The sequence below is a fragment of the Belonocnema kinseyi genome, chromosome 3 (genome assembly GCF_010883055.1).
Source record: "Belonocnema kinseyi isolate 2016_QV_RU_SX_M_011 chromosome 3, B_treatae_v1, whole genome shotgun sequence".
NCBI classification, from domain to species: domain Eukaryota; kingdom Metazoa; phylum Arthropoda; class Insecta; order Hymenoptera; family Cynipidae; genus Belonocnema; species Belonocnema kinseyi.
Genome location: NC_046659.1, coordinates 48,691,327 through 48,709,814, shown reverse-complemented (window position 1 = coordinate 48,709,814; position 18,488 = coordinate 48,691,327). Strand labels below are relative to the sequence as shown.

The 18,488-nt window shown below is 34.6% G+C and overlaps 1 protein-coding gene across 1 annotated transcript in view; it reads left to right on the top strand.

Moving 5' to 3' along the window:
* Positions 1–18,488, top strand: part of LOC117169669 (T-box transcription factor TBX1-B-like) — a 94,616-nt gene that overhangs the window by 2,083 nt on the left and 74,045 nt on the right. Inside the window, exon 2 of the mRNA XM_033356154.1 lies at positions 16,362–16,672. Within this exon, the coding sequence (XP_033212045.1) occupies positions 16,362–16,672 (311 nt within the window). The remainder of the gene's footprint in view (positions 1–16,361; positions 16,673–18,488) is intronic.

Sequence of the window (18,488 nt, the reverse complement as noted above, 5' to 3'; positions counted from 1 at the left end):
TGCAATAATTTATGTATCCAAAAATAAACATCACTTTAAGATTTTTAAGTTTCTATAGGTATAAACAATGAGAAAAATATTAATTTTACAAGTATGGATTATAAAACTTAATATCTTGATTTTACAGCTTAATTCTATAGATTTCTGTTTCAAATTGTCAACTCTAGGATCGTAAACGGTATAATTTAATTGTCTCAGTGTGTCGAGATCAACTGAATTTCCAAGTTTTTAAAAATTATATGTAAATCTTGAACCGCGACTTCGACGTTTTTGAAAAAATGGTTGGTTTTCACAGAATTAAATATTTTTCATAAAATCAGCTTGCTAATCTTTTTATATCATAAAAATCTACTGTGTTGTTCTCCCAGGAATATTTTGTTAATTTTAATAAAGGTTCTATTGAATCAACGAAAATTGAAAGAAACAACGGGGGCAGTTCCGAATAGTACATACCTTCGATTGATTTGAAACTGCATACACCCTTGTATTTTGACTCGTTAATTACGAAAATAATAGCAAAAATACCCGAAAACTTGATTTTCATGTTTGTAAATCACGAAAGACCCTAATCATTGTTTTTTGTGTTTAGCTTAGTAAATAATGAAAATTTACGTTAAAGCTTTAAATCAAAGTTTCTAGATATTTGAAAAACACATATTCTATGTTTAGTACATTCTTAGTCTGTGAGTAATGGTTTTCGAGAAAAAGGACGATAAATATGAAAAATCACAGAAATATAGCACAATACGTAACGGCGTACCCCTGTGCCTGGTTACAGAAATAATGTTGGTCAAACCCCTACCTACGCCTTACCAAAGTCTTGGGGTGGGGGGGGGGGCAGGAAGGAACCTCTGTGACACCTCTACATATTGTTCTGTATTTCCTCGATTTTTCATATTTATCGTCATTTTTCTCGAAAACTATAACTCGCAGAGTTTTGTTAAAAGTTTTGTTAAAAGAACCAATTTTATAGCAACCGAATCGTTTTGTTTTTCCAACCAATAGATGCTTTCCAGTTCCCAGTAGGTGATCGGTGATTCTAATTTTTAATAATAAGTTACTGATTCTCACAAGTGAATCCCATTGATTTTTTAAAGTATAATCAGAAAACGAATTTTTGCCAGAAAACCGTCCTCATTTTTTTGTTTAAACCGATTACATGTTTCGGTGAATTACAACAAAACTTGTAAAAGAAATATAATCTTCAATGAATTTTCACGCTATTGCTATTATACTTCGCAAATTTGGAAGAAATATTAAATATTTTAACAATTTTCATAAACAAATTCAGATCTTGGCTATTTTTCAACGAATAAGCTCTACACTGAGAAAACTATATCGCATAAAATACAATATATATCCTAATTCCTGCGCTATATATCGTAATTATCGCATTATAATATCGCAGAATCGCGATATCGTACATTGCAAGGTTTTACATTATATACCGCATAATTGTACAAATCTATAACCTAAGAAATGGGAATTCCCTTTCGTCAGTTATATTTTGCGTTTTTGCTAAATGGTATTAAATAAATTCTAATTTGTCTACAATAATGTGATTTATTTCGGAGGAAATATATCAGTAAGAACACATTTTGTGTGTGTTTTCTGTTGTTGATTCTACATGTTTTACCGAAATTTTCTCACTTCAGTGCGACGCAGTCGACGAGTTCCGACTTATTTTCCTAACCGCAGTGAAACTTTCGCCGAAATATGTTTAATCATTAACCGTTGCAGGTCTTACCTGCAGCAAAATTTTAATTTTTTCTGTGATTATTTTTAATCTGGTGTCCCGATTTATAGCTCGAACTGACTCATACTCCATTTCTGCTAAGGACGCCGTAGCAGACGACGGCAACAAAATTTAACTTCATTTTTTTCTGTGATATTAGTGCATTATAATATCGTACAAAGCTCCGGGACTTGATTGTACGTTATCATATTGCGCTTTCTTGCAATATAGAGGTTTTGCGATATCATTGTGCGATATCTTTTTTCCGTGTAGCTTTGTACGGAATTAAATAAAAATGTCTTTGAAATTACTTTTTGCTATATTATTTTCCAAATTGGCAATAATTGCTAATTATTTAAAATATATTCATAAACAAAATAAGATTTTAACTACTTTGTAACGAATATGCTCAGCTTTTCTTTATGGAATCCACTAAGAATGTATTTCGTTTTTCGCTGTGATACTTTCCAAATTGAAAAAACAATTAATTGAGGTTCTGGATTATTGTCCACTCGTCTCGGGGGACGAACGTTTTTAAATTCACAAAATGAATATTTTTTAAATATAAGCTTTTAGAGAATCACAAGACGGAACTTTGGTCTATTTTCTGTTTTTTATCATATAAATATTTTAAACAATAAGCTTGAAAAACTGAAAAAATGTAGCACAAATCCAATTACTTTTTAAGAAATAAATCATCGTTAGGTGGGAAAATATGATCAGATTTCTATAAAACTTCGATGAGCACACTATATATGCCCTAGCGATGCCTACAAACTGAAGAAAAAACTGAAAATTGCCTATTGTTTTTCAGATTCGTCGACAAAAAATATTGAGGAAACTTTAGAGTTGAAAGAACTTCTAGTGAGGCATTTGTTCCTCATTATTAAAGGAAGATTTCTGGAAATTTTCAGATTGGTTCGTTCAAAATTGACAGAAATATCCATTTTACAAGAAAGCATGCCACCACGCCAATGTTACCTCAATGGGTACGCAGCACCATCGAGCAGCCTGCTAGCCGCTGGCGGCGTGGCCTGCTTTCTTATAAAATGGATATATCTGTCAATTTTAAGAATTAATGCGAAAGTTTCCAAAAAACTTCCTTCAGTAATGAGGAACAAATGTCTGACTGAAAGTTGTTTCAACTCTAAATTTGCCTCGATACTTTTTGTCGGCGAATCTGAAAAAAACGAGGTTATCGTATGGTTTCAATTTGGAATTAAATATAGTTGAACAATAGGCAATTCTCAGTCATGCCTTCAGTTTGTAGGCATCGCTTGGGTGTATTTAGTGTGTACATCTAAGTTTAAACAATTCCGATAATATTTTCCCAACTTACGATGATGCATTTCTTAAAAAATAATTCAATTTAGGGCCGCTTTTTGTCAATTTTTGAAGCTTATTATTTAAAATACTCATTTGATAAAAAAGAAAACTGAAACGTTTGAACAATAATTTTACATGATCTCGAGCGCTAGGCGAGTTTCTCATTCCAAACCCTCAATTAGTTCAACAATATTCATAAACCAAATTCAGAGGTTAACTATTTTTCCACGAATATGCTCAATTTTGGTTCACGGAATCGACGAGGAATGTCTTTCAGAATTTTGTATGAATAGTTTGCAAGTAACTAACAATAATTGTTGTCAATTTGAAAATAATAATTTCCAATAGTTATTGCAAAGCAATTTTTTAAATATGCAAAATACCGTAGCAAAAAATCATTGAAGAGACATTATTATTTGATTGCTTAAAAAGAATTGATTCTATTGGTTGAGAATAAACCAAACTATGAACTTTTTAATGAAACTTGTTTAAATAATCAGTCATTCGTTTAAATTTGTAAAGTATTATAGCCAATTTAAAAATTCTGAAAAGTTAAACAAATATGAAAATTTTGTTGTTGAAAAAAAGTTTGAAAAATTTGTTATAAAAAATCCAAACACACCAATTCTTACAGAATAAAAAAATCTTTAATTTAAAAGAACGTCAAAATCGAAACGAAATCAAAATCGAAACGGATAGATGTCTTTTCATCCTTCTTCTTTTCGTTGATTAATGTTTTTTTTAGATATTGAAGTTAAAAAATTGTATTTTAGGGATATGGGGTATGAAAGTTATGAGAGTGTCAAAGTATGGAGCAATTTTTGATACGGCAGCCTAGCATAATAAAAAGAAAAAAAAGAATAATTTTAATTGCCTGACATACCTACATTGTAAAGATGTGAGCACTACGTATCGCCCCTCTCCTCTTGAGCGATTATGTGTCCCATTCTAAATGATGTATAGGGCAAAAGGTGATATCGGGGAAGCGGTATCTGTGAAGGGTTTGGAAGCAAAAAAAGGTGTTATTTTAATTCCCTCTGCATGATTCATGCGCCAACCCCCCAATAATATTTGTTATATTAAAACATTAAACATTTTATTGTTATTTAAACACATAAAAAATAACGGCGTCGTTGGCAAAAGGTATTTGTTGAAAATAATGAACAGAGACTTTTTTCCGTTCCGAAAGTTTGAGTTTCATCATCAACTATAGGTCGAAGGGCCGAAAAGGTAAAATGTAGCGACAGCTTGACACAACAAAAGGGCTTAAGTGCTGGAAATATTTAAAAGAAAAGTGGGTATAGTCAACGGCATAAGGTTAGGGCCAAATGGCATGATGATAGAGCAAAGCGGCACAAGGTTGAGGAAAAGCCCCATAAAATTGCGTTAAAATTGGATAACCTTGGAGCAAAGTGGCATAATTATGGATATGTGATTGGGGGGAAGGGCTAGACATGGTAAGGCGTAGTAAAGGTATTGGTGGATTGTAGGGGACTATTGGGGGTCGATAGAGATCTGGCTAGAAGTAGGGGGGTAGGGTAAAAATGTGACATAACCTGGATATATGTGGTACCTGGAGTCATGTGGCATATGGGATAATGTGGTTCACCGTGAAATAACGGGGGCCGTAGCGCGGCGGCGAGATTTGATTAGGTGAAATTTTATCTGAATTTGTCTTGATTTTAGCAGAACATTGTGCGGCTTCAAGTACATTTTTATAAAAGATATGTTGTTTTCTAAAAAAAAATTTTTTTTGGGGTAATGACTTAAAGAAACTGTATTTTTTAAGTCCTTAATATGAGTGTTAAGAATAACAATATAATAATTCAAAAAGTAAAATATTAAATTATGAAAGTAATAGTTTTATAAGAAATTACGGTGTTTCATATTTGTCAAAAATTGTGTTACTAAAGATACAATTGGTAAAAATGATGAGAAAAATTTCACCATTCAGCTTAATTATAAATTCATTTATCACGAGAGCTTAAAAAGATCAGTGAAGCACAAACATTTAAAATTTATTTTTAAGGTCATAAACATCCTGAAGACATTAGTACTCTGCGACCCTCCTCGTATTTTTTCGAACCACTCTGTCGTTACCTCTCTTGAAATGTAGTGTGAAAGAAGTTAAGTTTTGAACGAAGCTGTGGAACGGGAGAGACGTTAGTTCCCTCATATTTTTTTTCGATAGAAAATTATGAGTAACCGAATAAGATCCTTTGGATTTCTCCTATAGAGATCAGTGAACGAACCAATTTTAACTTTGCCCGCTTAAACGACTCTTCTTTTAGCCGACCGACTTTCGTTTGTTCTCTTGCACTTACTCAGCTTCGAACAGTTTCATTGCATTCTAGCATTCTCAAGCAGCTTTGCACTTGATGCAACGATGCGTTGCACGCAGATTGTTCGCCGCTACCATTCCAATAGAATAGATTTCGATCTCGAAATCTTCGATTTGCATTCGACACGACCTGTGCCAATAAACATGGAGTTTGGGTTCTGCTTCTAATCATGCAATGCTTCAATCCTCAAATTAACCCCAAGGAAAGATCTTTTATTAGCTAACTCATAACTAACTTTTTTTTTAATGTAGAAGATTGAAGTCCTTTACTAAGGTTTTAGAAACTTTCACTTCCTATTTTCAACAGAGTTCAAAAAGAAGGATCAAGGTTTGCTATTTTTACTTTTTAATTATAATACTAACTAGTACTATGTCCACTACCCAGGTGGAAATACACCACCGGCCCAGTGCTGGCCCAGTACAGCCTGCCGGAGTTCTAGTACTGGCTTACTGTACTGGGCCTGTACTCTGCTAGTACTGGCTTGTAATATCTGAGGGTACTGGCGTGCCAGCACTGGCGCAGTACTAACTGCCAGTACTGGGGCAGTACTGACAAACCGCTGGCGTACGAAAATGCCGGAGTTAATTTTAAAAATGATAAAAAATTATTTAATTGTTTTAAAGACCATCCATTCATCATCATACGACTGCATATCGTCCACATATTATTTATAATTACAAAACTATAATTTTGAAACTATTTGTTTAATTTTAACACCCACTATTTCTATAATCTAAAGATATAACAAAAAAGGTATTTAAAAAATAAATAATAATTGACTGCGAGTATTTTATCAATACTTGTTAATGGCACTGCTTAGAATGAATACAAATATAACATTTTTGAACATTATATTAAAAATAAAATTTCTGACAAGTTAAAACTTCGTGAAAAAGCTATCCTCATAACCTACAATTCAGAAAAGTTCAAGTACCAAATTTTGAGCTCTCTTTTTCTAACTATTTATTATTACACGACGTTATGTGAATGTAAAATACACGAACTTCTAACAGGAATATCAATTAAATAATTATTAAATAAATAATTTAAATTGACTACAATTTTTCTTCGTGTAATATTTTATTTTTTCGCGTTTTAGACCATTTTAAAAGTTCTGATAATAACATTTAATGAGCCTTTAAAATTTATATAACGGAACTTAGAAATTTTACCACGTTGCGTAAAAATTTTTTTAATAACAATTTTCTTTAAACCTTCGCGTAACGTTTTGGTTTTTAGGCGTTTTAGACCATTCTACAACGATTAAGACATACATCCAATGTATTTTTTTCTGAACATTTAAAATTTGTCATGGAGATGGAACTTCGAATATTTTCCTTAAAAAAGTAATAGAAAAAAAAATCTTTTCACCTTAATTGTATAGTCAATTTCTCGATATTTCAAAACACCCTGACAACATTTGTAGACATGTTTTTTTTTTATTTTATTTTTGTACTACTGGCATAGTGTCGCCCCGGTCGTGCAGCCAACGTTCTGCTAGTATGGGCGAACCACCGGCTGTCTGAACTGGTAGGCAGTACTGGACCAGTACTGCGCCGGTGTTGAACTCCGGCACACTACCGAGATTTCCACCTGGGCGCCTTTTTTCCGAAAAGCTAGACGAATCGAGAGACTATTGTCTATTAAGCACTGCTAAAAAATATTAGATATTATTTAGCTTGTTTAAATTCTTTTATAGAGAGATGGATCCAAAATAAATCGTTTTATTTCAATTAGTTTCATAATTTGTACAATCATTATATTTGATCTAAGAGCGATCTAAATTGCCGGTTTTTGCAAACTGTGTATCGGTCTTGAAAATTTTTTTCCCCGTAGCCAATGTTATACTATTTACGTTCTCAAAAATAGCAGTAAATAATTAATTATTGTTCTATAAACTCTTTCCAAATATCCTTTGTCTCCTTAGGTGCATTTTTAGGTATACCATTCTACGGTTTTGTAACGCAAGACAACTGGATTCGCTGCCGACGGTCTACATTCTTTCAATTCACTTACACTTGTGCCATGAAGAATTCGTCTTCTCTGCAGGTTTTCGACCCACGACCTGCGATAAATGCTTGGTGTGTCAAGTTAAATACTCAAGAAGACCTTTATGTTCCTTCGGGAAGTCTATTTTAAAAATCATCTGCTAAAATTTTGTCAATTAAAATATTCATGATTTGAATTTGATAATTGGATTCATGAAGTCTCATATTCTCTATTCTATGCCTCGGAGAGCTACACAGTTAAAAATATATATTTTCTAATCACAGAAAAAACGAAAGATAAAGTTTACATCTATTCCGGGTGAAAGATTCACCGCAAAAAGAATTAACCTTGCCGGATAAACTTTACATGAATCGAAGATAATTTCCAATTTTTAACCGTGCTTGGATAATCTTTCGCCTTATAATTGCTCCATTTTTATTCGCAATGTAGCTAGAGTTGCGATGCCAGCGCTATCTATCGCCGTTTAACTTCATTAAATTGGAGAGAACTGGGTATTTTAATATGTCAGTTGATCATCAGTTGCTTTTTGCGCTTTTTGCTAAATGGTATTAAATAAGTTCTAATTCATCTACAATAATGTAATTTATTTCGGAGGAGATATATCAGTAAGGGCAATTTTTTTCGTATTTTCTGTTTGCTCATTCTACATGTGTTACCAAAATTTGCCCACTTCATCGTGATGCAGTAGACGAGATTAAAATTATTCTCCTAACCTCAGTGAAACTTGCGCCGAAATATGTTTAATTCTTAACTGTTTGCAAGTCTTGCCTGAAAAATTCTAACTTTCGTTTTTTCTGCGTTGTTTTAAATCTGCTGTCCCGATTTATAGCTCGAATTCACTCATACTTTGCCGTTTTCACAGACAATTTTAGAATAGTTAAATTTTTACAAGCCCTAGTTTCAAAATGTTTAATTTTTCGGACTTTTTTGTAATTCGAAGTTCTTTAATGTAGTGAAATATTTAAATGACCAATGTTATAGTATTAAATGGTTAGTTTCCCAGTGGGCACAAAATTTGGCGACGTCTTTACGACATCGTTATGACATCTTTACGATAACTTTACGACATCCTATGTCCATGTCGTTTTGCTGTCTTTACGATGTCGTAAAGACATCGTCAGATCATATGACTTATTTACGATATCGTAAACACATCTTAACGACATGCACATAGGATGTTGTAAAGTTATCGTAAAGTTATCGTAAAGATGTCGTGACGATGTCGTAAAGACGTCGCTAAACTTTGTGCCCACTGGATTTGAATATTTGTTCCAAAATTTAAACCATTAAATGTTTTTATTTTGAAACTGTAAGGCTCTTTCTTAAATTATTTAATTTTGACTATTTAAAACTTTAATTTGTTGAATTTTGAAAAGATAAATTTGTTATTTAAATGCTTTATATATGAAAACGGTTCTTATGGTCGGTTCCAGTTTAGAAGATATTCGCGGATGTTTCTATGCCAGAGTCAAAATTATTATTTTCGAGTTCGAGTGAGGGATGATAGATCCTAGGGCCTATACTGAATTTATTTTCACGATACTCATGTTCCGAAAGCAGCCAGAAGAAGGTATATTTAATGTTTGAAGACAAAGTGTAACATATGCGATTATGGCAACCACTAAAAATTTAGATACATTTCTCTCGAAAAGCGGTTGTTCGAAATTCCAATTTCTAAAATGCATCGGCCATTCGTTTTTTAACCTAAAGGGTTCGTCTCGGACTTAAAATACCAAAAATTTATCTTAATCTGTGACCCTTAATCTTAATCTGTGACAATCGCGTCTTTAAAGTTATACACCCAGCTGTGAAATTTGCAATGATTGAAATTTGAAAACATACATAAATGGACAAAGTTAGTAACGTAATAATCCTCAAAGGATGTGTACCGGTAAATTACTACATAACGTTATTAAATTATAAACGTTATTACATTCTAACGTTAATACATTTTCATTACATCCTTTATTACATTATTACATTATATGAGAAGTTGTAGGCTCCGGAAGCTACGAACCTGGTTCCTTAAAGCAAGCGATCCCGACGCAACTGGAACGTGTACGTCATCCACTCCTGCTCCTTCTGTCCTAGAAGGTAAGCGAGAGCGTGAAATTTACGTAAGAGTCTTCAAACAACACTGTTAGTCTGGGATCCAAGAGCACTTGAGCATCCATTTTAGGTCCTGATGATTTGATGATTGATTCTTGTGCAGAATGTTCTCGTGATATTGAATATATTGGGTGCACATAGCGAATTCCGGGTCGTTTTGTTATTATTTGACATTTTATGTGTTTAGATAAAAAATTTCATATCTCTGAAAATTATTAAAGTTTTGAAAATATTTTTCCATATTCATTTATAGAAGTGTGATATGCACAAATTTGGTTAATAGTGTATGTTGCTTTAATTGATAGTTTTCGAGAAAAACAATAAAATAGCGTTTTAATAAAAAACGATTTCTACAGTACATTTTTGATCATTTAATATTTTTTTTTCTGGAATCATACAGAACTAACTAAGAAAATACAGTTGGTTTTGAAATTTTTTCAATTAGGCTATTAGTTTAGTTTTGATAAAATTCTAAATAAGTACAAAGTTTTCACATCTGTGTGTACGAGTGTTAGTAAGAGCTTTGAAGGGACAGGGAACGAGGGGGGTTTCGGAAGCTGCAGGTTTTCAATCTGAACTGCAACCTCACACACAAGCGCACACAAGTAAACAACCTACTTAATAGAATTTTCTAAACCAATAGCCTAAAAAGCTATTTTATTGTTTTTATCGAAAACTATCAATTAAATCAACATACACTATTAACAAAATTTGTGCATATCACACTTTTTAAAATAAATATGAAAAAATATTTTTATCTTTAATAATTTTCAGAGGTATGACATTTTTTATCTAAACACATAGAATGTTATATAACAACAAAACGACCCGGAATTCGCTATGTGCACCCGATATATTCAGAATCAGTAGAACATTCTGGACAAGAATCCATCATCACATCATCAGGACCTAAAATGGATGCTCACTCTCCTCTTCGGAGCCCAGATCATGTTCCTTGGAGTTGGGTCTCTGGTCGCGTATGACCTTATGTGGCTGACGGGACGGTTGGAGATGAAGGTTTCACCTCTGGATACTTTTTTAGAGCTACCAATCTTTGTAGCATGTCATGAGGAACAGTGTTGACGGACCAGATAAAGTGATTCAAGCAGAACAGACTTTTGCATCCGGCCCGTTTCGCTTGCTCCTTTGTCATGATCTTACCATCGGATAGTGCCGAGCATTCAATAATGTAACTTATCTTCGTCTTCAGATCTCGGATGTAATATTATGCTTTGTAGCACTGATAAGTTGAGTGGTGAAGAATGAGGATTTCCAGTGGATCTTACACTGATTAATCTCCACACCGGGCTTCAGTTCCCCCTAGGCGTATGGCAAGGCGGACATTAAATGAACATCACAGAAGTGCCGAAGATGGTAATATAACACTTTTCGAGCTACATTGTGCCTGTCTCTGTACCCGTAGCATGCATACTTAAAGTATCCACTGAGAACGTTCCCAAGTGTTTCTGGCTCTTGCTTGCAAGCTCGGCAATTGTCATCGCCTACAGGTACATTCATTATGCACTTGCGGTAAACTAAGAAATAGAAATCCCCCAGTCTCCGATCTCAATTCCGCAGGCTTGAGAAACATGTTGGACAGACCCATAGATAGCTCTTGACTACGTATAATGGCGTAGAATTGACCATGAAGGGGCTTATCAGCATGTTCTTTTAGCGGAAGCGAATTTTCTGCTTCCTGCACACAACTTTTAAACAACAAAGTGTGATGCTAGGCCATATCGATGGTCCATAAGAAGACTAGCACCGTTCAAAAATATTTACGAACTCTAACACGGCTTAAGCCGGCTAACGAAAACTAGCACCGTTCATAAAGCGTAGCCAAAAATAGCAATACTTGCCGATGGCTGACGAAAAGAAGCACAACTCGCCGAGTTGTAAGGAAGCGTAGCACAACTCGCTTAACGCTAACGAAAAGTTTAATTTACGGGCTGTTTATCTGTAAATTAATGTAATCTAAAATTTGTAGGAAAAAAAATATATCTTTAGGATGTATATCCGAGACTAAATTTAACATAAAATTTAATTTTGCTGCAACAAAAAGCTCAAATAATACTATGGCTTTTTAAAATAAAACGCTTTTAATGTTTTGTTATTCAAATCAAATACTCGTCAAATTGACAAAGTTTTTAAATAGCGTACGGACTGTTATTTGAAATTATTGGTATTGATAATAGATTTTGACAATACTTTATTACATGAATTTGAATTAATTAATTTTATAAGCAACAGCGCATCATGCTACTCTTCATCAGCGCTTGAATTGTCGTGCTACTCTTCATCAGGTTTTTGCGAGTGGTGTTACGCTTCACCAGTGCTTTGCGAGTGATTTTAGTTTTCGCCAGCGCGCTATGGGACGTCCTTATCTTCTTGAGCACTAAATAAACTGTCAACGAACGGTGCTACTTTCCGTTGGCGTTTTGAGAGTCGTGTTAATATTCGCGAGCATCCGCGAGTAGTGCTTAGCTTCGCGAGTGCTCGAGGACTGGTGCTACTCTTCTTGAAGGAATTTTGAACCGTGCTATACTTCGGTAGTAGCGTTGAACGGTGTTTGTGTTCGTCAGACGCTGAACAGTGCTAGTCTTCGTACGGACTTGAAATCAACGGTATAGAAACACCATACATTGGCGACTTTATGTTGATGTAAGAATCGCATAAGAGAATATGTGCTATTTAGAACGGAGCAAGCTGTAGCCAGAATCGTTCTTCGATAAAGATATTCCAAGCTCATTAAACCTTCGCCCCCTTTATCTCGAGGGACGTATATTCGAGTTGTGAAAAATTTGGAATGATGACTTCAATGGATTGTCATAATCTTGCGTGTACTTCGTTTAAATTGCTTCAACTCCTCAATGCTCCATTTTACTGTTCCAAACATCTAGTGCCATATAGAAAGGGTAAGAATATTGCTCGCCTGGATCTTATTCTTCCCACATAATTCGAAAGCCCAAGATTTTCAGAGAATTTGACGATACCTTTTTTCAAGGTCCGTTTCTAACTCAATATTTATGTTGTCCCCTACAAAGTAATCCCCCTCAGATATAATACACTTGTGCCAACGCTTTTTCCAATCATTGAAGCACTTCTGATAATCATTTTGTGGTATAGCCTTGAGTTCTTTCAGCGATGCAGTGTTTATCTCCTCAATCATTGAAAATCGATGTCCTTTCATGGGTCTCTTCAGTTTTGGGAAAAGAAAAAATTCACTGGGGGCCAAATCCGGTGAATATGGAGGCTAAGGCATGACTGTGGTACTGTTTTTGGTCAGAAAATCTTTTACAAGCAACGATGAATGAGCAGGTGAATTATCGTGATGCAAAAGCCACGAATTGTTTTTCTAAAGTTCCGGAAGTCTTTTGCGTATCGCCTCTCGCAAACGGCGTATAACTTGAAGGTAATACTCCTTATTGACCTACGACCTTGTGGTAAGAATTCCTGATGCACTACGCCACGGTTATCAAAGAAGACAGTGAGCAAAACCTTCACATTTGATCGAACTTGACGTACTTTTTTCGGTCTTGGAGACTAATGATGCTTCCACTGAGACGATTGGGCTTTAGTTTCGACGTCATAACTATATACTCATGATTCATCCCCAGTTATAACTCTTTTGAGAAAATCAGGATCATTATTGACTTCATTCAACATCTCCTGAGCGATGGTCATGCGATGGATCTTTTGATCAAAATTAAGCAGTTTTGGAACAAATTTCGCTGACACACGTCTCATGCCCAAAACGTCCGAAAAGATAGCATGGCATGAGCCAACCGATATGCCAACATCTTCAGCAACTTCTCTGATGGTAATTCGGCGATTTTTCAACACCATTTCTTCCACTGCTTGAACGTTTTCATCTGTTGTAGACGTGCTGGGACGTCCAGGTCGAGGTTCGTCTTCGACCTTCTCTCGGCCTTCTTGGAACAGCTTGTACCACTTATACACATTTTTCTTACTCAGAGTAGACTCACCGTATGCAACTGTCAACATTTCAAGAGTTTTATAGCTCTGGATTCCATTTTTCACACAAAATTTAATGCAAACTCCTTGCTCCATTTTTTTTCGAAAGAAGAAAATCGCCGAGCACACGAAACCCTTCTAACCTTTTACGTCTCTGTCGGAAAAACAACACGAGCTATATAGTCAAAACTGTGAACATATGATCGTGACGAGTGTACCAACACAACAAAACAAAAAAATTAAAACTTGAATGTACGTAGCCCGCGAAAATTGAAAAGTCACCTTACATTTGAACACAACTCGTATTTCTCCATTACTAAGATGTTGAGTGGCATTTCCACCTATGATTTGAACATTCTGATCGTCATGCGATGATGTTGTTCCTAGTCTTCCATTATGTAGGTGGACGCAGGAACACTTGCCCAGTCTAGAGCTCATGTCAATCACCCTCAAATACCTATTTACCGCCGCTACAAGGATGTTAAAATCCTGTTTTGAAGAGGTATCCAGAGCTATAGCCTCGGATGTATGCATCTCACTATTCTTGGATGCACTTTCAGGCACTCAAGGAGTTTGATGAGCAACTTATGGTTCGTGTTATCGAATGTCTTAATGTAGCCAGTTCAAGCCATGGACAAATTGCTTCGATACCGTATTGAGTTCTGTTTAACACGCCTGTCTATGAACAGTTTCTTCCTGCAACCTGCCAGCCGTCTCTTAAATTCAAGTTCAACTATTGCACTCCATACCGGCTCGATATATGTTAATATCCTCTCTGTGAGGATGCCAGTGAATGGCTTGTAGCTGGTGTTTAAACCAGCTATGTACCTGTAATTCTTTGAATTTCGACATTTGACTTTTGACGTTGCAACCTTTGCCTTTGGAAAAAGTTACGAAAGAGTGATATATCTGAAGTTCCTTCATTAAGCTTATATGTAGGTATTTTAATATACTTGCTCCCAGAATACTTGACTCTCTTCTGGACTAGGAAGAATTTCAACGGTGCATGAGGTTTTATTCAACAGACAAAAAGGATGAGTAGAAAAGGTGAAATTTTTCTAAATCCACTTTACCCGTCATTCAAGGCGCTCTTTGGTTGTTGAAAGAGCTGTTATTAGGGTGGGAGTTTTACCAACATTATTTCTCCGTCCAGTCACATGGGTTGTTTCCCCGCCCCCACGAGACATTTTAAAGGGGTAGAGATCTTACCAGCATTATTTCTGTGAGAAGCCGCAGGGATGCCTTCCAAGAGACGTCCAAGGAGCTGGTCATTCAGAAATCATGAAGTCAGACTAAGAATGACTGCCATCGGAATAACGAAGACTTTTTGGAAACCTCCCTCGGACTAACTGCAGATTTATTGTGACTTCCCCCGGGGCTCCCTCGAAAAGTTAATCGCTCGGTACTTGAAACAGATCTCCCGACTGTTCCCGACAGAGTTACAATTCTTCCCTATATGGATTTCGCCGCACTTGTCGGTTGCAGCGAGAGTTCTCCTGACGCACTGAGATTTACTGAGACTAACTGGGACAAACCAAGAAACTCCGCAATAGAATTAAGATATTAGTACTGACCGCCACAGGGTCTTCCCTGAGTCCGAGAGTCACCTGAAATATCAGTGACGAGCCCCTCGTGACGGTCCCTTCGATATGCTGGAAATATGTTTTTTTCATGGGTAACTGCAGAGGCATTTTTTTCTGTAACCGACCGAAAACTTTTTTCCGGTACAGGCAGAAAACTTGTTTGTCGATACCGCCACGAATCTTCTTTGTCAGTACCGATAGTCTATCCACTTCATATAATAATAATCCACAAACTCATTCAATTCTGAAAGCTTCTAATTCCTAATTGAAAATTGTTTAAGTTTAGAAGGCCTCTTCATTTTTCAAAGGAGGGGTGTCAACTGTCATTAAAGCCTGTTTTCGGCATGTACCTCAGAGATTATGTTTTTTTTTCTTATTTTTAGAGCAAATAACTATACATGGGATCTAACTTTTTTCAACAAATTTAAGAAATCTGTTTATAAATTTGTATAGTAAAAACCAAGAAATTTACACACAAAGTCTGAAAACCAGACTTTTTCATAATTGTGTCACAAATGCAAAACAAAAACAAAATTGTTATAATTAGCATGATACTCATGAATATATTTTTTAATTCTGATAAAAAACAGTGGTTATTGAATCAAAGTATTGATTTTTGTGCTCGTTCAAATGCAGAACTCATTGATTTACATAAATATACCATCCAATTAATAGCATCATTGGTGAGTCAAAATGATTAATTATTTTCTTATTGAATATTCATTTAAATCAATAGTATCTGCCTCTGACCGAGAGCGAAATGGCCCGCTTTTGTGTTAATAGAAATTTTTACTCAGTGCAGAAAAAATGATTGGCTTAGATCATCCTGTTGCATAAATTGTTAAGCAAGTTCTTCATATTCCCATAAAGATACTACTTCATTTTTGAAACTACCAACGAAACTCGAAGGGATGAGCAAGAGAAAGCATTTCAAAAGTTAGAACGAGGAAAATAATAAGTAAGAGAAAGAGAATGATATAATTGCCCACAGCGAAAGAGTTTTCTTAGTTATTTGGCTGCAATACTTCTGCAATAGTTCTGCAATACTTTGACTGCAATACTTCTTGGGACTGTAGAAACAAGCTCAAATTTTCCTAATATATTGATTTAAAAATGGTAATTCTAAGCACTTTTAACTTTCTGTGGTCTTTATTTTGTTTAAATTGCTTAGTTAACTTTTATTGAATAATAAGTTTGAAATTAGGGTATATAGTTAGAGCTACCCTAAAAATTAAATTTTTTTAAATTTAAACTGAGTTTTGTAATCAATTTTGTTTTCAGCATGCCTTCAAACAGCTGGACGTATAAAACGTTCTCGAAGTCCTAATATTGTAGGAACTTCTCTCTCGCGCCCAGTTTCCTCAGCGTTATCTTCATCGCCGTCAGAAACCCTGAATGACAATAACAACAATCATAATGAAGACACTACTGTTTCCTCGGCAGAAGATGTTGGCTCCAAGAGGCCACTTCATCCAGCTTTAGTTGAAACTGGAGCTGCTCTGGAAGCTAGACCTTTGTGGGAAGAATTTCACCAACTTGGAACGGAAATGATCGTCACAAAAGCTGGCAGAAGAATGTTTCCTACTTTTCAAGTAAGTCTTAAATAATTCAATTTATTTAATTGCATCATTCAATTAGGCTTGAAACTTTCTTTCCTTCTGGATGTTTAACTAATATAATATGTTAAATGCGTACCTCAAATATTCACATAGGTACACTGAAAAAAATAATTCTTAGCAACAAGTAAATGCATTTACTTGAATCCTATTTCTTAGCATCAAGAAAATATTGTTTAACAGAAGTAATTTTTATTTAAACCAGGCATATATATTTTGCTGATCTAAAAAAATGAATTCTTTGGTTGTATTTTGTCGATTCAAATACATATTTTTTATATTCAAGAAAATGATTTCTTTAATTCAAAAGGTCTAGATTCGTTTAAATATGATTAGTTATTCAAAGAAATATATATTTGACTCAAAGAGTTCGATTCTTTGAACTGATTCGGGATACATTTGAATCAATAATTTTTCCCTGCTTGATTCAAGAGTTTCGGTTTATTTAAATCAAAGAAATAATAATATAATTCAAAATAATATTCATTAAATTACAGTATATATTTTTTTGTCACAATAGGTTCATGCATTTATAGCAATGGAGCATTTATTTAGATGGAAAAGGTATTGCGTTTACATAACTTCTTATTTCTTCAGTGGAAGAAAATATTCCATTTGATTATTAGAATTAAATTATTCATAACAAATACACATTTATTCCAACGAAGTAATCATTTTCTAAAGATAAAAGAAATATATTGTTAAATTAAATGTACATGTTTTTGATTTAAAGAAATATTTCTTTGGTATTTATGGTGAGGTTTTAATACGGTTTGCCGCCTTACAATTTCCATGTTACCGTAGTGTCGTATTTAACGCTGTGGACTTTACACTCGATGGACCCAAGTTCAGTTTCCACTGGGGGTGGATTTTTCATCGAATTTTTCTGTTTCAGGTTTATCAAGATTTGAAATTATGTGATTAGTTTCAATTAAATATGTATATTAATAATAATTGTAATTATAATTCAGGCTAAAATAATCCAGTTGCTTATTTAGGAAAATATGTACTACAATTGAAGCACTAACTACTTTATTTCACTCGCGCATTGGTCTAGGCCAAAGAAATATTTTTTTGAATCAGAGATACATTTTTGTGCTTCAAATATTCAAAAATTTTCTGTGTGGAAATAGATTTTTGAGCCTATAAAATATTTTCTTTAACTCAAAATATATTTCTTTCCTTTAATTCATCTTTCCCCATCTCAAAGAAATATTCATTCGAATTCATGGCACATTTATTTGGAACAATGAGTCATTCATTTTGTGTAAAAATGCCAGCACAGTTTTTCTCAAGCCTGCCTATTCACGCTATACTAGCCTGGCGCTATACTTGTGCTGTCTAGTTTGGCCACACCGTTTGGACTTAAAAAAAAATTACAGATCTGAATATAGAAAATCATAATTTTGGAATAACAGATTTAGGAAATTACAATACATAATTGCAAAAATGATCAAGTAATGCTTAAATGTACGAAATTTTTTCACACGGGGGCCTTTATGGCCGGTTTTCGTTTATCGGAGATATTCGCGTTTTTCTAAATTAAAATAAAAATTATTATTTTTGGTTTTGAGTGATGGATGGTACTGGAATCTATAGTGAACTAATTGAGACAATACTCATACCCAAGTCCTAACAGAAAAGAGATAGCGCTGTGATCTAAACTATTTTTGTGATTAGTCACAAGGGTGCCCCCCCCCCACGAGAGATTTGACAGGGGTAGCTATAAGACTTAAATTATCTTTTCTAGCAATTCGACCCACCCACCACGAGATACTGGAAAGGAGTAGCG